The 26,624-nt window shown below is 58.5% G+C and overlaps 1 protein-coding gene across 1 annotated transcript in view; it reads left to right on the forward strand.

The window, feature by feature from the left end:
* Positions 1–10,931: 10,931 nt before the first annotated feature.
* The window catches only part of KCNK9 (potassium two pore domain channel subfamily K member 9), a gene marked incomplete at both ends in the record, with an annotated part of 91,476 nt that continues 75,783 nt past the window's right edge, over positions 10,932–26,624 (forward strand). The window contains one exon of the mRNA XM_082674546.1: positions 10,932–11,214. Within this exon, the coding sequence (XP_082530672.1) occupies positions 10,932–11,214 (283 nt within the window). The remainder of the gene's footprint in view (positions 11,215–26,624) is intronic.

The following is a 26,624-nucleotide window of genomic DNA, read 5'->3' on the forward strand; positions in this document are numbered from 1 at the left end:
GGGGACTGAATTGTGGACAGTACTGCTGATGAAGGATCGTGGGAGCCAACATGTACACAGTACATCGGTCTGTGGTGTGTAAGCATCCTGACCTCACCTTTGCAGCCTCCAGGGCCTGGACCAGGAACTGGCCGAGTACATGCTTAACAGACATTCAAGAAAGAATGAAGACCTGTATCTCTACTCTGGTCTCAGATTCTAAGACATAGTCTGGGAGAGAGAGACTTTGGGTGGGAGCACCAAGGAGGTGTGCACCAGCACCAGAGTCAGGGAAACTTAACCCTGATCGTCTCATCCCCACCCGTCATCGCTGCCCGCTTCTACCTCGTCTGCACACCACATTCTCCCTCCTCTTTGGTTCCTGCATCTCTCCTTCTTCTCTCTGATCCCCCAGTCTCTCCATCCTTCTCTCTGGTCCTCCACTTTCCCTTCCTCTTTCCGATGTTCCAACTCTCCCGCTCCTGCCCCTGCTCTGCTGGGTTCAAAATCTCAGGACTGTTGTGCAGGAGTCTCCGGTGCCCCTGCATTTGGAGAAGCAACAGGAGCTCATGAGAGAGTGAGGTTCAAAGCTAGGGACAGAGACAAACACAACCAGCTCACCTTCCTTCAGTGCTTACCTGTGCCAGGCACTCTGCTAAGTACAAAACACACCGCGTCCGCATTTCACAGATGAGGAAATTGAGACTTGGGTGAAGTGACAGGCCCAAGGTCAATCAGCCAGTATATGGTGGAGCCAGGATTCAAACTCAGGACCATCTCATTCCAAAGCCCACCTGTCTGCACTACCTCCACCCCAAGCTCAGAGACTGTGCCAGTGTGGTACCTGGCTTTTCACCCTCACCACCATCCAATCAGCCAGGAGCCCTCATTCCACCCATTCTGCAAGGGACGGGCCTGAGGCTTGAAGTCCAGGGGTTCACCCAGGAAGTCGGTGCCCAGATCTGAGCCAGGTCGGCCCTAGTGCACACGCAGACTGAGTCCTTGACCATTATGGGCCACCTCCTCACACGAGGTGTCCCCTCCAGCCCTCCTCCACCCCTAGCATCGTGGTCCTGATGCACCCATGCTCCAGCCGGCCTTGATCCGGGGCTGTTCACTTGCGCTGTGTTGGAACTGCACGGTTGTCACATACTCAAGGGATGGAATCTCTGCCTGGCTCCATCCAAGCTGCACAGCGGCAATGGAGTGTGAGAAAAACAGGAGTGCAACCTGTGATGTGGTCCTTCTCAGCTCAGCCTTCTCTCCTGGGCATCCTCCTCTCTAACCGTATCCTCGAACCTTCTTGAACATCCATCCCCTTTGCGTTCTCATCTGCTCCCTTGCACTTGACCCTTAAGGAAGGTCTTACATCAGCATCCGTGGACTTTAGGGTGTAAAAGTCAGTGTTGCCCAGGGCCGGCCCCATTGCTGAAATGGTGCTAACTTCCCTGGGGAAAATCCTTAGGATTTTGTTTCTTTATATTTCTCTCTACTTTTTATATTTTACGCAAAAAGTATTGTTTGTGATCAAGAATAAATAAATTAAAAGGGTACAATGATTATAAAGAGTCAGTAATTCAACCTGCCACCATTAAAGAGATTTTAGGCATCTGAGTGGAGGTGTGGGGGGGATTTGGGGAACTGGGGACTCTTCCTGTTGCTTCGGAAATCGCACCTTGTCCACCAGGCCTGTCCTAGGTCGTTGGAGACCAGACAGCATCGGAAGCTGCAGTGATTTCACCCAACTCACCCTCGGGGCGCCTGGTCCCCTGTGAGTGGACCCCGGCCCCGACAAGAGACGCTCAGCAGTGGCCTCTGGGAGGCTGGGGCCATGGGCTGTGTGCACTGCGGGCCCAGCCCCTTCACAGTCATCAGAGTTGGAGTCGTCATTGTTTTAATTGACCACCCATTTCTTGGGGACCCTTCTTCTTCCAGGTTGGAGAGCTCCCCAGGTGCCCTGTGGTGCTGATTCTACAGGATGTGGGTGCCCCACACTGTGCAATGAAGCGGATGTGCCTTCTCTCCCTCCCCACACAATGCATGCGTGGACTTCCATGAATGCGCAAGTGAAATCCATCTTCCTCCCGTGGGCTGCGAGAACCTCTGTGATCTGGCCCTGCCTCCCGTCCTCCTGGGGGGGCTCGGAGCCCTGACCTCTGACCTCATCTTGTGCCAACTTCCTCTGGGCCAGCATCCCAGCCACATTTGCCTTCTGGCTCTTCCCTGAATAGGCCAGCGCCCCTCCCCTGACCCCAGGGCCCTTGCACAGGCTGTTCCTCTGCTTAGACACCCTTTCCTGGGCCCAAACGTGTCATTCAAGTCTCAGCTCCAGTGTCATCTCCACGGGCTGGCCATCCCTGACCACTGCACCTCAGATCTCTCTCTGCCCAGTACACTTTTCACCGTCCTGTGTTTCTCATCTTCCTGCAATCACCTGTCTCTGGCTTTTCCCTGATGGTTAACCGGTTTACTGTTCACTTTCCCAGCAGGACGATTGCTCCGTGACAGCAGAGACAGCTGGCCCCCCAATACTCCTCGAGGCAAGGGCTGGATTGCCAAGCTATGTGGACTCCCTGGAGACCCTCTGGGGGGCCCTGGACCTGGGCTCGGGGGCCTGGGAGGTGGATGGTGTCCCAGCTCTGCAGACGATGATGACTCTGTGACCTCCCATAAGTCCCTGGACTTCTCCGGGCTGCCGTCTCCTTATTCATCGAACGAGGAAGGAGACCTAACTGCCAGTGTACCTTCCGGCCCTGTGGGAAGAGACTTAAACCCCGGATGGGGCCCTACAATGTGTGCATCCTCAGAGTGTGGCTGTGCCTTCTCCACGCCCATAGCAACCAGAGAGCTGGGATCAGCCCATCCCACGGCCTGGGGACTGGCCAGGAAGCCCTTTGGGGTCCCACCGTCTACACTGGTCTGGGCTCCCGCAGCCCCTGTGACCCACGGGTCTCCAGCTCCAGACCTGCCATGGCCATCTCCCATCTATCTTGTGTCACAAACTCCCAGCCCCTGCCTGGCACGGCGGCCCCGAGCCTGGCAGGTGATGTTTCAGGGGCAGAGAAAGCCCCTCTGAAGCCCCAGACCCTTGCAGAGCTCCCATCAGCTCAATGGATGTTTCCTGATCCCTACTCTGTGCTGGGGACACAGACAGGTCGGACAGGCCCTGTCCTAGGAATCTCGAGGCCTGGACCGGAACAGGGGCTGTTCGCACCGGGGCACGTGGGCCAGGCCCAGACCCCACCTGGGCCAGAAGGGTTTCCAAGGGAAGGCTCCCATGGAACAGGAGCCTCTGGAAGCACCCCACCCTCTCTTCCCTCCGCCGGGAGGTGACAGGCCCGTGATTATACAAACGATACACCTGCGAGTCCCAGAATAGCAGCAGTGTGTACAGGGATGCCTGTCTCGCTGCCACCGCGGCTGCATTTGCAGAAATACCTTCTGCCGCACAAAGGTGAACATGACAGAGGCGAGAACCAGGCTTCTGAAAAGGGAAAATATTTAAACACCTTCCGCGGGGATCTGTAAACTCTCGGCACGGGGACAACGATGGCGCCATGTGACTGGACTAAAGTTAGCTCCCACCGGAGGAAGCTGACTCCCCGGCCAGGAAGGTGGAGGGAGGAGGGCAGCGTGTCCTCCGCGGGGCGGGCGGGATGAGCTCCCGCACCGCGTGGCCCTGCCTGCGGGCCAGGCCTCCGCCGGCGAGCCGCACACGCCTCCCCGTGCTTCATCCAGATGGATGGAGAGCCCTCTTCGGCCCTTGCCAACCAACCGGTGGGGTGGGGGGCAGAGGCACGGAGCGGGTCGCCCACTCGCCCACGGTCACGCCGGGTGGAAACGACAAGCTTGGGATTTGGATCCCGGCCGCCTGACTCAGAAGCCGGTACTTATCCCACAGCCCGAATGCCAGTCGGGGTCCGTCTGGGAGAACTGATCTGATGGTGATGGAGAGCCTGGTCACACCCCGTGTGCGCTTTAGGGACACGCTGCTTCGGACCGGGGTGGGGGGGTCCGCAGAGCAGCCTCCACGCCCCGGCTCTGCCCCGTGCCCGTGCTGGACAACTTCCAGGTGTTCCTGTCCACAGCCACATCAACAACCGCGGGGCATCCCGTCTCACACCCGAGCGCAAGCTTCCCCACGTCCCACATTTAGAGCGTTCTCCGTAAGCTATTGTTTGTTTTTAAGAGCGGAAGATTTTTTATTTTTAATTATTCTTATTTACGTCAGCATTAGTATTACGAAGGAGAAGAGCTGGGTTCAACAAATGTCCCCTCTTTATGGGTGTCTAATTATTTTACGCACTGGGTGGTGAGGAGGTGACTGAGAGAAAGGTCACCGGTGCCATTTCCTGGCCACCGGTACGTCGTTCTTGAATCCATTTCATTAATCTAGTCAGCAAACGCCCAGGAGCCTCTGCTCTGCCAAGCCCCGCGTACCCAGAAGCGGAGGCTGGGGGCAGGATGCCCTCCCCACTGCCCAGTAGTCCCGCTGTGGGTGTGGACATGCTGCCCTCCCATCTCCTGGGCCTGGTTTTCGAACAGCCTCCCTCAGGGGTTGGCCCTGACGCTCCGGCCTCGGTTAATGAGACCCTCCTGCTGGGCACAGGGTTCGTGCCCCTCCAGCAACCCCCCTCAGGAGCTGTCAGCTGGTGAAGCCTCTGCCGATGGCCTGATTGATCCTGGCAGCACTGGGGCTCCGTGGGGAACACGATGGAGCTATTTATGGAGCAGGTGTGGAGCTGGGCAGTGGTTCAGGCTGCGCGTTAAGAAGCCTGAAATCCACTGATCATATTTCCTGCAGTAAAGCGAGGGCTTGTGTGTGTGTTGGGGGGGGTGGGGTTGGGGGCCGCCCTTGGCTCGAAGGAGGGGCCCCTGTCCTTGCCTCTGCCCTCATTCGCATGTCACCCTGAGTCCCAGAGAGGGCTGGCTGGCTCCTCCCCTGCTAGATGAACTTCCTACTCTTAAGAGTCCTCTAACTCCGGGGGCAGATCAGATCCTCCCTGAGCCTCGAACCTGCACACCGATCGTTCCTGCAACAGTTTAGAGTGTGAATCTCCCAGGCGTCTTTGCCCACGTGGTCACAATTGGAGACATCACCGCACAAGGAGAACTCTGGGGCTCAGAAATTCCAAGTAAGACCCCCCTTGGGCTTCACATCTCAGGGAGGAGCCCACCCATCTGGGGCTCTGTGTCCTCACATCACCTGATGATGGACTTTTGGGGCAGGTGCAGGTCCAGCAGCCCCAGGTCACAGGCTCTGACTGTCCACCCTATGAACTACTTCCCCTGCCCCTGACATGACATTCTGGAATCCTCTGGACAGACTGAGCCTGGCCAGCCTCAGTTTCCCTTTTCTGGCGTTGGCTCTGCCTCTCGTGTCTTGGGAGCCCTGGGCCATTTTCCTGCTCCCCTCCCCCGACTCTCACCACATCAGCCCTGGGACCAGCCTCAGCATATTTGGGATTTAATCATGGAGCCAATGAAACAACTTTTAGCACCTCCTGTGTACCAGGGACTGGGCTGACTCTCCCTTTTCCTTCGCAGCCTTTTCGCCATCACACTGGTCCAGCCTGGCAGCCTGTGCCTGGAGAGGAGGACGCAGCCCCCCAGCTCCCACCCCACCCCACAAAGGATCTGCAGTCATGGTCACTGTCCTAAGCTTAGAGCCTTGGCTTCATCACCGGCAAGGGGATGATGATGGCCTCACAGAGTCATCATGAATGCTCAATTCCCAGCTCAGGCTGAACACCCAGCAGCTGCTCAAGAAAGGCTCACTCAGGACCAGCCCACCAAGGCGCCATACACCACCATCACGGTGCCACTTGCTCACGGCTCCCTACGTCCTCTCACAATGCCATCTCAGCTGGGGCCAGGTTGGTGATGGCCTTGAAAGGAAACAGGTGAGCACTGAGCCCAGGATGAGCCCTGTGTGGACCCCTGTGTTCAAGATTCTCAGGCTGTAACAGATCTCGACCAAAGACAGGGCTGGGATTGATTAGCAATGTCTGCTGTGGGCCCAGGCCAAGGGAAGGCAGCCTGTGTGCCAATATTGGTGAGCTCACCCTTGGACCCACTCCCCTCTCCAGGCTCACTCCTCACTCCTTCCACTGTCTGAGCTCTTGTTGCTTTCTGCCCTCTCTTCCACCTCTGCGTTTCGTGTTCTTTCTCCTCCTTCTTCATTGCACTCAACCCCCCAGGGACATCAGAGTCAAGGCCTAAACCTCAGAGACTCTCCGGGTCCTGGCAGGCAACCACCTTTGCCATCTGCACAGCTATTTTTTTTTTCTTTCTCTCTTCTACATCTACCTCTTCCTGCCTTCCTTTGAGAGATCTCACTTGGGGTGATGACTTCAGACGCACTGGCACGTGAACTCAACTCCGCTCTTTAGTTTTTAACAAACATTTATTGTGCACCTACTGTGTGGAAGGTCCTGCATGACCAAGTTGAGGCCGGCATGGCCCCTGCCCTCAAGGAGCTCACAGTCTGGCAGGGGAGGTGTGACTGGCACCAAAGGGGTCACAGGATAGAAGTATGTGCAGAGACACAGACGCCTCATCCAGGCTGGGCACAGGGGAAGCTTCTGGAGGAGATGCTGCCAGAGGTGAACCTTGAAAGATGAGGAGACGGGAGCCTGAAGAGGACAGGGAAAGGTATACAGGCAGAGGGAACGGCGTGAGCAAAGGCACGGAGGCGTGACGTGCTGCACTGGGTGGCTGGCCTAGAGCACGGTACCTCCCCGCTTCCCGCCCGCAGCTGAGTCTTTCACAGACACATAGCGCTGATGTAGAAGCAGCACTAGACTGGGAGTGAGATCCACTGACTCACTGAGGGGCCCGAATAAGCTGGTCGGCCTCTCTGGGTAACACAGGGTAGTGATTCTTAGCCCCAGGGGCTACGGACACGCCCACTGTGTGTAAAGAACCTGCAGTCTCAGTACCTGCCTCCCTCCCACTCCTCAAAGAAATTCTTTCCCAGGGTTCTCATTGGTTGAGAGGTGAGCCACGCCCAGCCAATCACCGTGGCTGGGGGAAACCTGGCTCTGATTGGCCACACCTGAGCTCTGAATCCACCTCTAGGCTGAGCTGGAGTTGGTGCTCCCAGACCACAGGGGCAGAGAGGGAAGGTGGTCTCCCCAGACGCACTGCCACCAGCCTAACCGCTTTCTGGACTGTCATGCGGCAGCAACCCGCAGTGCTAGCTGAGCACCTGCCTTGGGGATGAGTGCTGGGGACACAGGGAAGATGTCAAGACCCAGGCTCTGCTTCAACGAGTTCACTTCCACCTGCAGGTCAAGACCATGGAAGGAGAGTGTAGGGTGAGGAGAGGAGTGTGGGTGCTGGATGGACAGACCAGGAAACCCTCCTTTTACCCCCCTCCCCGACCAAGAACCCCCCAGAGGCCCGGCTCCCAGGCTTGTTTCTCTTGAGTCCAAAGGCCATATGTGGGGGGGGGCGGGGGGGAAGTAAAGGAAGAAACGGCGTTTGGGAGTGGTCTGTGGCTATTCGTGGCACTGTGAACTTGGGGTCAGAAGGCAGCTGGGTCCTTGAAGGAACGCAGGACAGAAGCCAGGAGGAGGTTCAGTGCTGGTTCTGGATCCGAATTGCCTGTGTCCCTGGGCACGTGATCCTCTCCCGTTGGAAGTGTTCCCATCTGTAAAACAAGCAGTTTGGACTAGTTTATCTCTGAGGTCCCTTCCAATCCGCAAAGCTGCTCCGCTTTCCTGCAAGGTTGTATGTAAACTGAATAAAAGTGGCTCCCTACAAAGCTTGGAATCTGTGGGTGGAGAGCACCCCATGCCCCGCTCCCGCACCTGCCGGCGGGGACAGCCTGGACCTTCCTACGAGGCGTTGACTCAAAGCGGGGCGACCTGTGGGTCGGAGTCCAGTGCCCCCTGGTGGCGTCCAGGCGGGCAGGCTGCTTCCGGACGGCGTAGGCCCGACGGCTGTGACTCAGGGGTGGCGCCGCTGCAGGGCGGCGGGAGGCCCGACTGGGGTTCCGTCGTGGGCCGAGCCACGGCGCAATTAATTACCAGCTGCTGGGAATCCTTGTCGCCCGCTCGCGGTGACTCACCGGGCGGCCAGGCTCATTCGCCGAGCGCGGGGGCCTCGGTTTCCAAAATGAATTCTGGGGAGAGCGGCTGCTAGGGGTGGGGCTCCCCGCCCCCGCGGGCGAGCTCAGACCAAGTGGAGACCGGGCGGCCCAGACGTCGCCCACAGCGGGGGCCCCCTTCCCTGGTGCACCCGCGAGTCCCCAAAATGTGATGGAGAGCATCCCCGCCGGGGAGCCTCCGTGGGTCCCTAGACTCGATCGACCCAGACAGAATCCTGTGGGCGGGGAGCCCAAGCACGGCCCGAGGGGGCGACCCAGAGGGATCAGGGCTCCCGGAGCGAGCTGCGCGAGGGTTGAGTATAATTCCCTGGCCTACCCGCCTCATAGTCCATGGCTGGCCTCTGCCCCGTTTTTCAGCCCGCCGCCAGCGAGGGAGGGCGCCCCTTTCCCCAAGTCTCCCATCTCTTTCTTGGCTGGGGTCCAAGGGAGATCGCCTGACCCAGGGAAGTGGAGCCCGGGGGTCTCCGCCACTTGCGCTTGCCCCTTTTGTGCTCCATTGCTCAAGAGGCAATTAAAGGGGCCGATGGTTGAGGGAAACCCCCTCGACGACCTGAAGGGAGATGGGGGGAAGAGGGCAAAGGAGGCTGAAATAGAAAGGGGGTATAGCCGAGCGAGGACCCCTGTCTGGACTCAGGGAATAGCTACGGCCAGGCCGAGCCTCGGGTTTCCTCCCCAGGCTGGTCCCGAGAGGCGCCGTCGCGCGGTGCGGGGAGCAGGGGGGAGGGTCAGGGTTGAGTTCTGGGTGCACCCCGCGCCCAACCTCGGGGAACCAAGGAGTGTTTCTCGGAAAAGCGACAGGAAGCAGACAGGGAAAGGGGAATGCGGCGCCCTCCCCAGCGGCCCCGATCCCAAGAGTGGCGGTTTCTGCCATCGTCAGCGCCCTTCCAGGTCGGCCGGTGCTGGGCCAACCGGCCGGCGATGCTCTCCGGGTCTGACGCGGCCCTTGGGACCCCAGCACGCGACGAGGAGACGCCCCAGGCCAGTGACATGCACCCGCGCCCGGGCCAGGTGGCTGACCCTGGGGGAGCCGCGTGCGCCGCCGCGCTCCCGGGAGCCCACCGACCCTCCCCTCGTGCTCCCACCCTCCGCCGGATTTCCCCTCTCCCTTAAGCTGCCTGTCTGCCTTCTCCGGCTGGGCTGCATCCCGTTTCTTCTCCTAACCCCGGGTCCCTCAAACTCTCCGCCTCTCGTGGTTGCATGTGCTCTCGGGGAGCTGGCCTAGAACGGCCCAAGCAGCCTCATTTATCCTCCCATCCCCCGCCAAAACCTGCTGGTGGCTCCGCCCCCCACCCCCTCTCGGGCGACACCCAGTCCTCGGCCCGCCTCCGCCCCCTCCCCGGCTGCACCGGCCGCCCCTCCCGAGCTCCCTTCGCGTGCGCCCTGCGCCGCGCTCGGTCTGCAGCGGGAGCCGCCGCGGCAGCCTCGCCAGCTGGCTGGTGACCAGGCGGGAGGTGGCGCGCCCGGGAGGCTGCGGGAGGGAGGGAAGAAGGGAGGGAAGAAGGGAGGGAGGGAGGGAGGCCGGGCCTCGGCTTAGCCCGGCCCCTGCCCCCCGTGGCCCTCCCGCTGGAGCGGGGCTGCCGCGCGCGCGCGCGCACACACACACACACACACACACACACACACACACACACACACACGCCCGCCCGCGCGCACACACCCGCGCGCGCATACACACACACACGCACACATACACACAGGCACACATACGCACAGACACACGCACACACACTCGGGCTCCCTCCGGCGCGCACGCACGCAGCGCTCCAGGCAGAGCGGCGCTGCGGCCGCCTCCCCGGACGCCCGGACGCCGGAGGGCCCCGACCCCCGCGCGGCTCATGCGCCCGCGCCCACCCCGCATCTCCACGAGGCCCGCGGGACCCCTCCCGCCGCCGCCTCCGCCGCGCCCGCCGCCCCCGGAGGAGCGGGCTGGGCGACCGCCGCCGCGCCGTTTCCCGGCCGCCCCCGAGGCCGCTCCGCCGCGGGCCCTGCCACCCGGGGGCCGCGCCCCGCTCCCGCGCCTCGGGGGCTGAGCCGAGCAAACTTCGTGGACCGGCCGACGCCTGGCTGGGACCCCGCCGCGTCCCGGCTCGCCCGGGTGGACGCAGCGCGCTCGGACCTTCGGGCACCCGGCCGCCCCAACCGCTGCACCTGCTCGGCCCCCTCCCCGCTCGCTGGGGACTCCGGAGACGCCGCCACTTCGCAAACTTTTTCACCCCCCTCAAAGGGGAACGCGGAGGGGTAAAAGGGGCAGGAGGTCCCGCGGGGCGCGTGCGGACCTGTGGTCTCCTAGCTGGGTGCCGCCTCCCCGGAGCCGACCCGGAGGGGCGCGGGCCCCGGCGGCCGCGCTCCGGCTCCCGCTCCCGCCCCTGCTTTTCCGGCGGGAGCTGGGGGCGGGGTGCGGAGGGCAGCGAGGCCCGCGCGGTGCCCGGCGGGGCCGCCGTGCATGGCCCTGCGCAGTGGGGCGGGCTGTTTCGGCCGGGTCTGGCGCAGGGTGTCGGGGCTCCCGGACGCCTGGCCCCGGCGCTCGAGCAGCCTCCTGTGCCTGTCCGCCTTCTCGCCCGAGCCCGGGCCCGCGCCGCCCCTGCCCCGCCAGCCGCCTCGCGGTGGCGGCGGCTGTGGCGGCCCCGGCGGAGGGGGGCCCCCCCAGCCTCCCCGCCCCCCGCCTCCCCGCTGCTGCTGCTGCTGCTGCTGCTGCTGCTGCTGCCGCCGCCGCTTACAACTTGGAGGCGGCGGCGGCGGCGGCGGAGGAGGCGGCGGCGGCCGCCGGGCGCTGCAGTGGGACGCGCGCGGCTGCGAGCCTGCGGGACATGCCCCCCGCGCCGGCTCCTTGCTGGCGGCCATGAAGAGGCAGAACGTGCGGACTCTGTCCCTCATCGTCTGCACCTTCACCTACCTGCTGGTGGGCGCCGCCGTCTTCGACGCCCTCGAGTCGGACCACGAGATGCGCGAGGAGGAAAAACTCAAAGCGGAGGAGGTCCGGATCAAGGGCAAGTACAACATAAGCAGCGAGGACTACCGGCAGCTGGAGCTGGTGATCCTGCAGTCGGAGCCGCACCGCGCTGGCGTCCAGTGGAAATTCGCCGGCTCCTTCTACTTTGCCATCACGGTCATCACCACCATAGGTAAGGGCTGGGCGCGCCGCCGCCCGGCTCCCCGCGTCCCGGGAGGAGTCCGGGGAGGCGGCTGAGCGCGCGGCGCAGGGCTGGGTGCGGGGCGCCGAGGGTTAAACGCAGCCTGTCGCCGGGGCCCCTCCCGCAGCGCCCCCTCCTCTCCGGGAGCCCCCGCCTCTCCTGCGCCTCCGCGCCGTCTCACCCCTCGCGGACCCCACCCGGTGCCCTCCTCCGCGCCGGTGTCTGGGCCGGGCGTGCGAGCCCGGAGCGAGCGTGCCGGAGCCTGGAGGGCGGAGGCGCCACTTTTGCAAAGAGAGTGGAGCGCTAAGAATAATCCCACAGCAGACACCCACCCACCCACCGCCCCGGCGCGGGCTGGGCTGCGCGGGCCTCCAAGCCTTACACTTACTACCTCTCCGGGAGTTGGAGAGGGCTGGCCTGGCACCTGCGGCGCGGAGACCGACTCAGGTGGCCGCGGACGGCTCTCGGAGCGAGGCAGGCGCTGACCCTCGCCAGCCTCCAGCCTCCTCCGAGCCCAGGTTTCAGTTCTCCTGACTCCTGGCTCCTCTTCTTCCATGCTGGAACCTGGTCGTGCCAGGCCCCTGGGAGAAGAGGGTTTGCTCTTTGGTGATGGGGGCGGGGGCGGGGCGGTGGCGGCCTGGTGAGAGGCTCTAGGAGCGCGGTGGAGAGCCCGTGGGGGGGCAGGACCAGCCCACCCCCAGGCTGTGCCGGTGGGTAAGGCACGTGTGCGTATTGCCCAGAAGCCAGGGAAGTTCAGCTCCGGTCCAGGGAGAGAGTCCAGTTGGTACACCCTGGGGATTCCTGTGGGTCTGAGCCCGAAGGTGCTGCCCGTGAAGCAGCCTCTGGTGGGCACCTAGGGCAGGACCCCCACTGAGGCCAAGGGGTTCAGGCAACTTGCGTCCATCACCCTTGGAGACCTGTGGGAAATAGAGCAGGTCACTTCATCCCAGTGGATTTGGGGCTGCCCTCCCCACGCCGCAGGAGGCAGGGTGGTGTCTCTGTGGTGTGCACCTTGTCCCAGCGCGGCACCCGGCCTCTCATGGCCACCTCCGTGGACCTGTCAGGGCCACTGTATTGGCTCGGGGCCACCTCTAGTTTGCTCCCCTCCAGTTCTCTGTGCCCCTGTGCCCTGAGAAGAGGCCTCGTCTTCCCCATCCTTCTCTCCGTCCCTCCTGCCTGACTTCTCTGGACCTCCTTCTCTGATTTTCCCCTTGATATTTTTCTCTCTCTGGAAAGCTCTGCGTGCCGAAAACACAGGATTTCTCAGTGCCATATGCAACAGGAAGCACCAGCACAGGACGGCTTGTCTTTCCGTCTTGGTTGAAAAGAGTTTTTAAGAGAGTCATCTTGTTTGAAATGTTTAATTCATTGGTGTAGGTTTTTATGTTTTCAGGAGGAAATTGTCCTTCTGTTGTCTGTGGAACCAGCTTTGCTCCTCTTGCCACACGTCCTTGGCCCAGGGGCCAAAACACAGTAGAGTCCTTCCTTTCCCACCCTGTGCTTCCAGCTCCTGAAAGGGCCAGCCAGTCATAACCATCGTTCCTGTTCTTCACACTTCCAGTGTGAGCTGTGGCCGTGACACACATGCACAGGGCGTCCATCCTGCGGGGCAGGGGCCTGCTTGCGGGAGAGCCAGAGAGCCGGGGATATGCCTCCAGAACTGACCACCCCTGGGGAGGGGAAGCACTCATCGTTCCCTAAAGTGCCTTGAGTGACGTAGACCCAAATCAGATGAAAGCTGCGAGCGTGCTGGCCACCAGTAGTGAAGTGAGCACAGGAAGCCTTTGGCCGGTCCCAAGAGTTGAACTGCAACACTGAAGAGACAGTTGGAGTTAAAATCAAACCTAGAGATGTTCCACTTACCTGATAAGGTTCTTATCGATTGCGTGTATTGATTCTGATTGGCAGTTCTGGGCATATGCCTCTAATGGTTAGGGCTCCAAAGAGGGAGGGGCAAAGCAGGGGGGCCAGGTGGAGCGTGTGGAGGGGCAGCCAATGACCGTGCTGGCTTATTCCTCACTTCTTTTGTTGAGTTTTCAACAGATTTTCCGGAAAGAGAGGGTGGAATATATGTGTAAGGCTAGGAAGAAAAGACTGTCCTAACTCAGCCGCCCTGTGGTGGAAAGATGCTGAACCTGGAGCCCGCTGACCGGGCTTGGAACCTGGGTTCCATGAAGGGCAGGGTGGTGTGCTGACTCCCAGCCTGTTTCCCCACCTGTAGAAGGGGCGTGACGCCGTAACCTCCCGCCAGGGCGACTCTGAAGGGCCAGTGGGATCCCTCGTGCCTGCAGCCGCCTGGTACAGCGCTGTGTGCACTTCGTAGGTGAGAATCCATGAATTTTGACATCAGCTAAGCCTGACTCTGCCCTAGGAAGCTGTTTAGCTCTGAAGAGCTCGAATTTACGGGAAACCAAGCACCTATCTAGTTAATTCTGTTTGTTTTCTTCTATTTTAATATAAATGCAAATTAAGGTGCTCCTAGGCCTAGACCAAAACCCAGCCCCAAGCCAGGCCCTCCAAGGAAGCGCCTCCTATCGGACAGTGATGGTAATGAGTCGGGTGCGTCTTCAGGGGCGCTCTTCTTTTTAATCTAACCTTGAGCGGTTTCTTGAGTGTGCATGCTTCAACTCTGAGCTTGGGTCTCCAAGGTGGGGCGGGAACCACCCTCACTCCCTCTGCTAATGTACGCTGCTTCCCGGATGCAGTTAGTAGCACACTCGTGAACGGGATTTTAAGAACATGTATAATTACCACTCTGCCTTGGACCTGTGGCCGCCGTTTTCGTCAGAGCCTTTGTCGGGCTCTCACACTGACCGCCGGCCAGCTCTCCCGGGAGCCCGGGCACAGGCACCTTTGTCCTAAGGAGGGACGAGCACAGGTCCCACCGGCTCCAAGCCATCGCTGCTCCAGTTCTGGGTGCCGTCCGTCCCTGCTCTCTGCTTCTGATGTCTGTGCCACTTGTAGCTGCTGCCCAGGAGATGGTATTGTTGCGTTCTAAATTTGGCGAGCCCGAGGCCTTCGGAACTCTCCATCGTGTTCAAGATGAAAACTCCTTCTGCATCCCCTGCCGTGCCCATCTGATTAGCAGGCGGGTTGGAAACCCTCCCACCTGCCTTCCTGAGCTGTTGGTAGGAGTGGTGGCAGTCAGGAGTCCCCGCGGCCAGGGGCTGTAGAGCGCCTGCTCCGAATTGCTCTGCTCAGGGCTAAGGCCTGGGCGGGAAGGAACCCCCAGCACACGGGGGCTCTTCCTACAGGAGGCGCTTGAGGCCAAAATTGTGTCCCGCCATCAGCGACTACTTCTGACAACAGCGGGAATCTCCAGACACTTCTCTTTCGACTCTAACATCTGTGTTCTAAGTAGTTACCACCTTCGGGATCATTAAAGAGGAAACTGTGCTTAGAATTCAGATCTCATTTGGAGGATCTAAGAGGCCGATTTAAAACCTGGGCCTCACAGGGGAAGGAGGGAAGGAAGGGCCCTGCGTTTTGTTTTTGCTGCTGTTTGGAGGAGGAACAGACTGACGTCAGGCCCTTCGGGCCCGGCTGAAGGCGGGGTGGCTGCTCCAGGGCACCGGCTCGGGGTGGGGCACAGTCCCAGAAGGTCTGCGCTCCTGCGGGCTCCCTGCTCAAGGTCCCCCGCCCCAGAATGCAGTGGGGCGCCCCCTTTTCTCGCTCATCCGCAGGACCTTGAACAGACTTCTCACCAAGTGGAAAGCGTCTCCCATGTCCTCCTCTCGCGCTCTGGGGTGCAGGTTTCGATCCACGGTTTACACTCTCGCTGCGTGCCAGACCCTCCCTGGCCTGTGCTGCCTCTGGGGCTCTGGGGACCGTCTAGATGACAAGATAAGGCCTGGCCTTGAGGCAGGAGGGGAGCTGGAAACCCAAACAGTTGGGTGCAGTCCAGCGTGAAGCGTGGGGACAGCTAAGCTCAGTTAACCCTTCCCGGGCCACCGGCAGACAGCCCAGGGGCCGGGCGCGGCTTACCCTCTGCCCCTCACTGCCCCCGAGCTGTGCCCCCTGCCCTCCGCACCTCCCCCAGCTCCAGCATTGTTTCTGCCATTTATTCTGCCCCTGGAGGAACCATGTCTCCTCCCGGCACCGGCGGGACCCGCACAGAGCCCCGCACAGAGTGGTCACCTCCAGAAGGACCGAGGATGGAAGCACCACTTCTACGCACACGCACTCACGTCACCCCCAAGGCGGGAGGAGGTGTTGCCCCAATTTACAGATGGGGAAACTGAGGCCCAGAGGAGGCAGTGCCCACTGAGGCCGAGGGCCTGGAACTCTGCAGTCCAGATCTCCTTACCGCAGGCTCCAAAGATGGATTCCACCCAGGAGCCAGGGATGGGCCTGTGGAATGTTCCATCTGTGTCTTTCTGCTTCTCCCTTTACCTTCACGCTTCAGGGAAGCTGCTCAGCCAGGCCCAGGTGAAGGACCCGGCCGCCCAGCACACCGTGGGCTGGACGGGAGGGCTGGGGTCTCCTTGTGACTTTCAGTATGGCAGCTGGTCGGGTGCAGGAGCACAGGTGCCGTGTTCAGCTCCTCCCAGGCCTGCCCGGACCTGGCCTTGCTCGACGTGGCCCTGGCCCTCCAGCAAGCACGGCCTATTTATAGATGTCCTGGGGGAGGCAAAGGGGTGGGTTACTTGACTCGGGGTGACCTGAGAGAGACGGCTCTCCCGAGGCGTATGAGACACCCCGCTGAGGGCTCTGAGACGGCGGGGATCACAGGAGACCCCGTGTGCAGACATCTGTTGCCTTCACCTGCTCTCTCCGGATGGCCTGGACTTTCATCTGCTGAGTCCGGGGAGGTCAGAGTGGGAGGTGAGCCAGGCTTCCGTGTACATGTCTTCCCCTGTGGACCTGCGTTCGCACCTGCACCCATCCATCCCCCACACTGCCGCTCAGCCAGCCCTCCCTGCGCGTGTATGTCAGGCTCCACACGTCCCCGCATCCGTCCATTCTTCCCTCTGTGCTGTCGTCCACTTGCTCAGTCGCTCACTCCTCGTTGCTCGGAGCACTCACTTGGCTCCGTGCATTGTTCGTCTTTCCTCCGTCAGTGGGATGTTACCCAGTTCCTCCCATGGGCAGGTTAGGGTGGGTGCACGGCACCCCTGGCAGGGCTCAGTGAGTGTTAACGCCTCGATGGCAGGCGATTTTCACGTTGTTCCAGCCTCATCTCCTTCCTGCCAAATGGTCAGCCGATCCCAGTCACTTCTAATTTTTCAGAAAGTAGAATGTTCGTGTGGAGAAGCGCACGTGTCACAAGTGTATTGCTCAGTGATTCCGATAAACGAACCCTGCCATGCAACCAGCACTCAGATCAAGAAACAGAACATTACCAGCACCCACGATCCTGCCTCATCAGCCAGCCTTTTCTTGAACGCCTCTAGTGACAGGGAGCTCATCACTTCACATGTGATGCAGTGTGTGTGCTTAGATGAACGTTGAGGTTATTGTGTGAAGTTCTGACCTGTGGGCTTCCATGTGGAAGGGGGTGTGTGTACTTGGGGGGGGGTCTTCTCTTAAAGGGCTGGCCAGTCTCTATGGTGGTCACCTGAGGAGCGGCCTGAAGGTCTCCATTTAGAAAGTGGAACTCGGGGGCCCAGGCCCAGGAAAGGAGAGGGAACTCATTACATAGAGTGCAGGTGAGTCTGGAGTGGTCCAGGGTGGGATGGGCTTGGGGAGCTAGGATGGACAGGTGGGCAGCCCCGGGCACCTGCCTCTGTGAGTCAGAACACAGAGCAGCCCCGCACTGTCTTCACACCAGCCGCGCCAGAGGACCAGGGAAAATGCCGGAGGAGATGAATGTAACGCCTGGTCTTGGCAGTGCTCTGGGAGGGAGTTAGGAGGCAAGGACCCTGGAATTCCCCGGTGGCGCAGTGGTTAAGAATCCGCCTACCAATGCAGGGGACACGGGTTCGATGCCTCGTCAGGGAAGATCCCATATGCTGTGGAGCAACTAAGCCCGTGCGCCGCAACTACTGAGCCTGCGCTCTAGAGCCCACGAGTCACAACTACTGAGCCTGTGAGCCACAACTACTGAAGCCCGTGCGCCTAGAGCCCGTGCTCCACAACAAGAGAAGCCACCGCAATGAGAAGCCCACACACTGCAACGAAGAGTAGCTCCTGCTCACCGCAACTAGAGAAAGCCCGTGCGCAGCAACATAGACTCGATGCAGCCAAAAAAAAAAGAGTCCATGGGCAGTGGAATCTGGGACGAGAGAGTCTGGTTGAGAATCCTTCCCCTCCACCCCGCGGATATCCTCCTCCAGGCCACCCATGGGCGGGGAGCGGGGGCGGGGTCTGGTGTTCATTTCCTTAAGGGATTTTGTTCAAAGTTCCCTTCTGCCTGTCCCAACTCTGGGACCTCCGTCTGTAGAAAGTTCTCCCTTCTAAGCTGCAGGCACCCACCCTGTGGCTTACAGTTCTCCAGCAGAAGGGCTGAGCAGAGCGTGGTTCACTTCCTGTCCTGTAACAGTCTTGGGGATTTGGAGATGGCCCCAGGGCCCCTGCATTTCTGTTGATAACACCTTTGTAAGCTGGCCGCTCTCCTCTGAGCAGCTCTGGTGCACTCAGTGTGCTCTCCCAGTCGGGTCTGATCATGCAGCGAGAGCAGAGAATTTTCTCACCTCCGCTGGTCTGCACTGTACTTTTGTTCACGCTCCCAGTCAGTACCCCAGCATTTCTGGGCAGCCCCCTCCCTGCATTGACACGTTTCGAGCCTCTGGCTCATGTGAACTTCTCTTATTCTCTGTCTTGGACTGGGGTGAATCCAGGCCCTGACGTTGATCTCGGAGCGCAAAACAGCTCTGTGCTGTGGACCCAGAGAAGAAGGGATGGTTGATGGAAAAATTTGCAGCAGGGGAAGATGAGAAAATTTAGGAGCGTCTGTGAATGCATTGGCCCGGCTTGCCAGGATGCTGTGAGATGTCTGTCCCTGGGCCCGGGAGAAGCAGGGGGTCCCCAGCTGATGACCGGCTGTAGCCCTCAGCCACCTCCGCCACCGTGCTCCTTCCTGGGGTCCTGAGCGATGACAGGCCTGGCCGGGAAACAGCTGCTCAAAGGCAGGGCTGCCCCATGCGGTGGGCTTGCCCTGAACTGCCCTCACCCTCGTCGTGTCCCCAGCCCTGGGAAGAGCACTGGGTGGCAGTGAGGTGAAGGATGGCACTGTGGATGAGCTGTGGCTGGCGTGAGGGTGCAGGTGCCCTTGGGTGGCAAGGGGCGTGCTGGGCTGGGCGCATGGAGAGCGGAGGGGGCTGGGGCCAGGCCCTACCTCTGGCCTTGGTCTTGTATCCGCAGGAGCGGGTCATGGTGCCGCTTGCCTCCAGAGCCTGAGTCCAAGGGACTCGGGGCCGCGGGCGGCAGGCAGATCACCGGCGGTCCCGTAGCCGTGGGCAGGACTGCTCACGTCTGCCTGTCCTGGAGGCCTGATCCTAGGCACGTCCCTTTAGCCTGGGGCTTTTTTCTCATCTGTGAAATGGGGACGTAGAGCTTGGTGGCTCTCGAGCATCAGAGAACGTGCCAGAACAACCATGGAAGGCCTCCTGCCACAGCCCCGGGGCTCTGCTGTGCTGACGGTGGCTGCCAGGTGCCTCGCACCTCCTTGCACTCCGCCGGCTCTTGGCAAATTGGAGAGTCGTCATTTGCAGCTTCCCAGCCCTGCTCTCCTGCCCTCCCCCCCGGGGGACATCCCATCCCTTGCCTGTCTCCAGCCCCCGCCCCTGCTGGGTGCCGTGGCCCTGACCCTCGTTGGGGGGCTGCCCCATGCCCACTCTGTACTCAGAGAGCAACCCCGGAGATGGAAAAGCTTCTGACATCCAGCGGAAGGAGGCTCCCGTGGTGGGATGCCAGGCTGGGGGCCTCTGGAGCCGTGGGGTCCAACCCTGGGCAGTAGGTTTTCTCAACCCAGCCCTGTTGAGAAAATATGGCTTTCCGGGAGGCCGGCTTCCACCCTGCAGCCACGGTGACCTTTCTGAAGCCCATGCCACCATCTTCCTCTGCCACCGACACCCCTGCACCCCCAACTTCTCGGGTCAGAGCCAGGCCCACCACGCCTCCTGCAGGGTGCCCCGGGCATGTGTTTGTTCCACAGCCTCCACAGGGGGCAACTGAGTCCCCAGGGCCGCTCAGGGCACCTGCTGGCGGCCGAGGTACGCACTCGGCCCTGAGAGCTGGGGGGACTTTGAACTGAGTGGTTTGGGGCCACTGGGCAGGTGCAGGCAGAGGCCTGGCCTTTTGAACTTCAGCTGTTGGTTTTCAGGGAGGACAGCAGGTTAGGGACCGTCTCGCCAAATGGGCAGCTTCTCACTCCCACGCCTTAGATGTGTGATCTCGGTCCCCAAGGCCATCGCTAGTGACGGGCTCGTGCGAGTCTGTCCGGCACCTGGCGGGAAGAGACACCCACCTGTGAAACAGCCTTGGGCTGTCACCAGCCCTGCTAGACGTGAGGTACAGGAAGGCGAGGGGCTCCCGGCGGGCAGCATCACCAGGCGTTTGCCCGGGGCTGAGGCGCTCAGCGTGTTGTCATGGCACCCAGCCCTCCGCCCTGTTGCCCTGCCCGCCCCTCCCGCCCTGTGGGCCCCCAGACCTCCCTCCACCTCTCCCCACGCCCCCTGGGACACCACTGCCGGGCAGTTCCCACCTGGGACCTTGCCCGTGCTGTCCCGTCCACCCAGCCTGGCCCCGTGCACTCACAAGATGCTGAGAGTGCTCGTGTCTGTCCTCTGGACGCTGGTCAGTAGGTGACAGCAGGGGCCTGCACTGTGCTAGGTCTGCTCACATGAAAGGCGCTTGAGGGCTGGGGTCAGGCCTTTTATCCCAGTGTCCCGAGCGCCTGGCGCATACCGGGCCCCAGAAGGTGTTTGATGCTTGAGCCCCGATGGCCCGTCAGGAGCACGGTGTTACACTCAGGGACCAAACTGTCCATAAACGTGAAGCACGCGGCGGCGTCTTTGGTCCCTGTTGGCCATTTGTTGGAGGCGTGCAGGGTGGCACACGTCTGGGGTGCTGTGGGTTTCAGGGGCGGGTGAGGCCTGCTGGGAGTGAGGGGCAGAGCCAGGCGCCGGCAGCCGCTTTGGGAGCTGCAGCCCTGAGGTGTCCAGGCTGGGCACAGCTGCTCCCTGGACCTTCCCCGTGCGCACGCCTGCCCCCCTTGCTGTCCCCCTCCCACACCTTTGCGCACAGGGGAGCTTGGTGAGGACCTACCTGCTGACTCTTGGGGGTTCCATTAGGTACTTCCGTGGTGCCCACTGGCAGTGTCCCCACTTCTGCGGGCAGGAGACCATGATCGCTCATGGCCCACAGTGAGGATCCTGGCGTGAGGGCTGCAGAGATCGCGGGCTGTACTCAGGGCCCCGGCTCTGGTCACCGGGTGACCTCGGGCTGGGGCAGGGTTCTCCCCGTGCACCACTGATATTAGGGGCTGGATACCTCTTTGCAGTGGGGACCGTCCTGTGCATCGCAGGACACGGAGCAGCCTCCCTGGTCTCCATCCTCTGGTTGCCAGTGGCAACCCCCCTCCCCCACCCAGTAGTGACAAATAAAAATGTCTCTAGACGTTGCCAGATATTCCCCGAAGTGCGGAATGTCCCCTGGCCTGGTGACTTCCCTTCCCGGAGCCTCTTCTGCAGACTGGGAGAAAAAGCCACCTTCCGAATCATGGCCAGAGGGGGCCGAGCGGTGTGGTGTGTGCGTGTGCGCAGTCAGTGCCTGGGAGGTGGGTCCCTTCCCTCTCCCTGCCCCCTCCTCCTGCCCAGAGGAGGCCTCACAGCCACACGTCGGGAGGGAGGTGACTCTGGCGTTGAGCTTTCAGGCACAGTCCCATGTGGATGGGGGGTGGGAGCCCAGGTGGGGCTGAGGCGAGCTCGCTCACTCTGGGCAGGTGGGGTGAGCTTGGAGGTGTTGGGGGGAACTGTAGGAGGGCGCTTGGCTTCCCCACCTCACGCAGAAGCTCTAGGCAGCGTTGTTGTGTGTCAGGGAGCACGGAGGGTGTGGTTCCTGCTCCAGCCCAGCGGCGAGGCCCCAGGTACGTCTGGAGGCAGCTCGGTGTCCCACAGGCTGCACCTGCAGTGTCGGGACCTTTTCTCTCTTGGACTCTGGTGGGAGATGACTGTTCGTGATGCAGGGCTGGCCTGGCTGGGCTCTAACCACGAGTCTCGTCTGCGCCCCAGGAAGGGGCCTCGCCCAGGGCTGCTGCAGGCTGCGGGGGAATGTTCCCTTTGAGTCTGGTCGTAATGAAGGGTTTCCCAGTGTGAGCGCCATTTCCAGGGAGATAAAGACCTCTTTGCGCCCCCAGTGCTGAGGGGCCCTGGCAGTTAGCACAGTTGGTCTAGCATCCATTTGGGACAAGTGTTTAGGCCAGAGAGATTCGAGCGCCGACGCAGTGGATGCCCCGTGTGTGCTGGTTCACAGAGTAGCTCCTGCATCACAGAAGAGGGGGAGAAGTGAGCCGTGGCAGAGGTCGTTTTATAAAGAGGGGAGAGCAGTCCCCACCACTCCCCTGTGGGCTCGTGGTCACATGCAGGAATGGCTTTAGCTTTTCATGTTCCCGCTCTCCTCGTTGCCCTACTGTGCTCACTGTTTTTATCCTTTCATCAGGATGAATCTGTAAGGGACTTAGTTCAGCTGCCGGTAGCAGAGAACCCGGGTAACAGTGACCAAACAGCAATGAAGGAGTCTGGGGCAGGTAGATGGGCTGACAGGTGGCTCCACGATGCCTTCAGAGACTCAGGCTCCTTCTATCTTTCTGCTCGGCCGTCTTAGCTTGGCTTTAGTTCTCAGGCTGGTGCCTCATGGTTCCAAGATGGCTACCCTAACTCCAGCATCACCTCCGGCATCCTTTCCTGGCAGGAAAAAAGAACAAAAGACAAAGGCATGTATCAGCTGAGCCTGCTGCTTTCTAAACAGCTTGCCTGTATGGTCCACCTAAGGACTTCTACTTACACGTCATCGGCCAGGACTTTGTCTTATGGCCAACTCTATCTGCAAGGCAGTCTGCGAAAATGTAGCATGTTGCTTTTCAAGCCAAATGGGTTCTGAAGGTGGGGAAGGAGTAGAGATAGGTATTGGTAGGCGCCCATGGTGTCTAGGCATCTCAGAGTCTTTTTCTCTTTAAGTTTATACCAAACATTACCTTGTGTTTCCGCAGTCTTAAGGGAAATATATTTTCACAGCTCCATATCCACTAAATGAATGTATGATCATCTATTTAACCACTTCTCTATTTATAGTGTTTTAATGTGTCTTTCCTTTTTTTTTTTTTTTGCCAATTATAGGTAGTGCTTTATTGAATGTGTGTGTGTGTGTGTGTGTGTGTGTGTAGATTCTGCTGGGTTATTACTTAAGGGTTTGCTGTGGTGGTGGGATTCCCAGGTCAGAGGGCACGAGCACCTGGCAGTGTTGTGTGTTGTCTTGTAAACAACAGCATATGGTGCAGGGCTTCTAGTCTCACTGCAATTTCAGCAGCCCTCAGCGGTGTTGAAGACATTTTTTGGATGTTCTTACTATTTTAGAACATCCTCTTAGCAATCTTTATGTGGCCTGGACCAGGTCAGGTGGGGTTAGAGGGATGGCGTCCACAGCTGTGAAAACCCATCCTCATCCCAGACTCAGCTAGTCCAAGGGAGTCTTGTGGGGGCAGTTGACACCTGGAACCCACAATCTCCTGGAAACCCCGGAACCAGGTGGAGGCAGGGGAGCCAGTGGGCCTTGGTCTGGCTCCCAGGATCGGAGGTTTTGCCTGGTCAGTTCTGGTCCAGCCAGTTGTCTTGGTCACTGGAACTCTGAGTTGAGAAGCAGTGGGGAGGAGTGCTGTGATCGATTAGTCATGTGTGCCATGGGTATAGAGTGGACAGTGGCAGTGTACCTGCCATGTACCTGCCCACCCCAAGCTAGCGAAAGATGTGACTTCAGAGGTGGAGGGCTTTTCCCTCAATATGCCTGGAGTGACATCTCTATAGAGGACTCTATGGATATGGATCGTTTGTCCCTGCTGTTATCTAGTTCACAAAGCAGGGTCCCATCCACTACCATGTCTCATCCACATAACAACCCTGTGAAATAGGCATGGTTAGGATTAACTCTGTTATGCCAGCGAGGCCAGACACGTCCAGTGGCTTCCCAAGGTCACACAGTGGCGTTTGGGACTTGAACCCAGGTCTTCTGCCCTCAAGCCCAACTTTCTATTCTTTATTCCACTGCTCACCTTCCTGGGATCATGGGTTGGATACAGGGCAGAAGACCTGCCTCGGTGATTATTGTCTGACAGGATTCAAAGGTCATCTGGTTCTACCCTTTCAGGATGGCATCGTTGCTTGACCCTCCAGTGACAGGGAGCTCACTGCCTCACTAAATTAGTAGGGAAAGGCAGATGTGGGACTGATGTTAAAACAAAAGAAGACGAAAGGTCTGTCATCTTGGTCAGGCTGACCAGAGCACCCCAGGACAAGCTTAATCTCTAGTCCCTGTCACAACAATAGAGCTATCACTCATGGGGTTTTGTTTTTCTACAGATAACCATCTCAGTTAACTGCATCCTCTCAACAACCCTATCAGACAGATATTTTCATGTATTCCCATTTTACAGATGTGGCTATGGAAGATCAGAGAGGTCAAGCAATTTTCCCAAGGTTACACAGCAAAATAATGTCAGAGTCAGGAGTTACACCCAGGCAGTCTGACTTCAGAGCCTGTGCTTGTTACTGTTTCATTATATACTGCTTCTTTTGACCTTCTATATCAGTTAGCTAGTGACGTGTAACAAATCACCCACAAATATAGAGGCTTCAAACAATGACCATTTATTATCGTTCACAGACTGTGGCTCAGATGGGCTTGACCGCTCCAGAGCACTCAGCTGGGCAGCTTTTTTCTCATTGCTGGTCTGAAGCTGACGGGGCAGCTCTGTTCCAAGCCACTGTGTGTTTTCCTCTTGGTGATGGCAGAGGTGCAAGAGGGCAGTGAAAGCAAGTGAAGTGTCTTATGCCATGACCCTGCTACCGTGCTGTCATTTCTTCCACGTAACCGTTGTCTGAGGCAAGTCACATGACAAAGTCCAGAGCGTAAGGGCAGGAGATACACCTGCCCACGATGAGGCCAAGGCAGGGGTGCAGTCTGCTCATCCTCTTGGCTGACCAACAGTTTGTCCATGCCCCTTGCTGAGCCTTTCCTGCTCTCCGTGCTTAGCTGCCTGGTGCAGTGGAGAGAGCATAGCTCTGGACTCTCATCTGGGTTCAATGCTGCCCATTTCATAGCTCGAAGATGTGCCGTTCTCTTATCTGTGAAATAGACAGTGTATCATCTGCCTCTGTATCGAGCTCAGGCTGCCATAACAAAGCACCACGGACTGGGTAGCTTAAACACCAGAACTTTATATTTTTGCAATTCTGGAGGCCAGTAGTCTGAGATCAAGGTGTTGGCAGGTTTGCTTCCTCCTGAGGCCTCGCTCCTTGGCTCAGAGATGTCCACCTTCTCTCTGTGTCTTCACATGGTTGTCCCTCTATGGGTGTCTGTGTCCTAATCTCTTCTTTTTTTTTTTTTTTGCGGTACGCGGGCCTCTCACTGTTGCGGCCTCTCCCGTTGCGGAGCACAGGCTCCGGACGCGCAGGCTCAGTGGCCATGGCTCAGGGGCCCAGCCGCTCCGCGGCATGTGGGATCTTCCCGGACGGGAGCACGAACCCGTGTCCCCTGCATCAGCAGGCGGACTCTCAACCACTGTGCCACCAGGGAAGCCCCTAATCTCCTCTTATAAGGACATCAGTCACACTGGATTAGGGCCACCCTACCAACCTCATGTTAACTTAATCACCACTTTAAATACCCCCATCTCCAAATTTGGTCCCATTCTGAGGTGGGGGGTTGGGACTTCAACATATGAATTTGGGGGACACAATTCAGCCCATAGTATCTTCCTAGGACTGCTAAGAGCAGAACAATGGAAATGAAAGTACCTATCCAGGCCTGTCGTGCAGAATTCCCTCCATAAACGTTGGTCTCTGCCCTATCACATGTAAGAGTGTGAGCGTACATCCTTACGGCCAAGGAGCTGCTGTGGCCCCGATGTATTAATTATCCTATCATTATGTTCAAAATCCGGTTATATGTTGGGTCAAAAGGCTACCACGGTAGAGCGGACCCAGCCTGGGATGTGTCATCAAGAGGCCCGGGCTCAAATCCCTGCTCCAGCTCTTACTGGCTGGGAGACGGTGGGCAAACCCCTTCACTGGTCTCAGCCTCAGTGTCCCCATTTGTACACTCCGGGTGATCCTTCAGCATGTTTTGGGGTATATGAGGTCTACTGTGCTTCGTTTAAACTTCTTAATTGAATTTTCTAACAGGTAGCATGTAATACTTCTGTAATGAAACACATACATACTAATGTTAAGTGTTTGGTGTGATTATTTTATCATGGTTATATATAATAAATGAGTCCTTATCTTTTAGAGGTATATACTGAAAGGTTTAGAGATGAGATGAGATGTCTGGGATTTGCTTCAAAATTATCTGAATTGCAGGGGAAGTGGGTGGAGGTTTAGATGAAATGAGATTGGCCATAGGTTGTTAATTACTGAAGTTTGATTATTTGTGTTTGGGGGTTTATTATACTTCTAATCTCTACCTTAGTATATATTTGAACAAAACATAAAGTAAAAGTAGAAGTCTCTCGTCACAGTCTAGCCCCTTAGCCCTACTTCCAGGTAACAGCTGCCAGGAGGTTGCTGTGTAGAAGAGGATAAATTGGCTCCTGTGCAGGCTCTGGCCTGCTCACAAGTTCCCTTTGGTCGTTACATTGCTTGAAAATATTTTGAATTAGTTGCCAACATATATTGATCTTTCAAAAGAACCAGCTCTTGGTTTTATTATAGTATAGTAAGGTTATCTATCTTACTGATTTTTGCTTTTGTATTTATTAAATACTTACTTTACATTCTTTAGTTTTATTTTTCTTTTCCACCCTTCACACACTGACAGTTTGTTTCTTAAATAAATGTATCAAAGGCTATACATGTTCCTCTGCATGCCACTTTGGCTATATCCCATAGGTCTCTCATTATCACTTATTTGTAAATAACTTGAAAATTAGTATTTTCTTTAATCCAAGAATTATTTGAAGTGTGTGTATGTGTTTTAAAATTATGCACACACACAGACACACACATAAAGTTAGCATAGTTGGTTATAAGCTTTGGAGCCAGACTGCCTGGGTATTATTCTTTCTTGGGCATTTGCTAACTGTGACCTTGGGCTTTTCCCATCTATAGAATTGAGGATAATGATAGGAATAATAGGAATAATAGATAATAATAATAATCGCCCTCAAGTTGTTGAGAAAATTGTTAGCTATTGCATTCTGAAAGTTTGAGAGAGCTAATGTTTATTGAGTGTTCACTGTCTGTAGGCAC

Source organism: Grampus griseus (genome assembly GCF_964374135.1).
Source record: "Grampus griseus genome assembly, chromosome: 17".
In the NCBI taxonomy this organism is placed as follows: domain Eukaryota; kingdom Metazoa; phylum Chordata; class Mammalia; order Artiodactyla; family Delphinidae; genus Grampus; species Grampus griseus.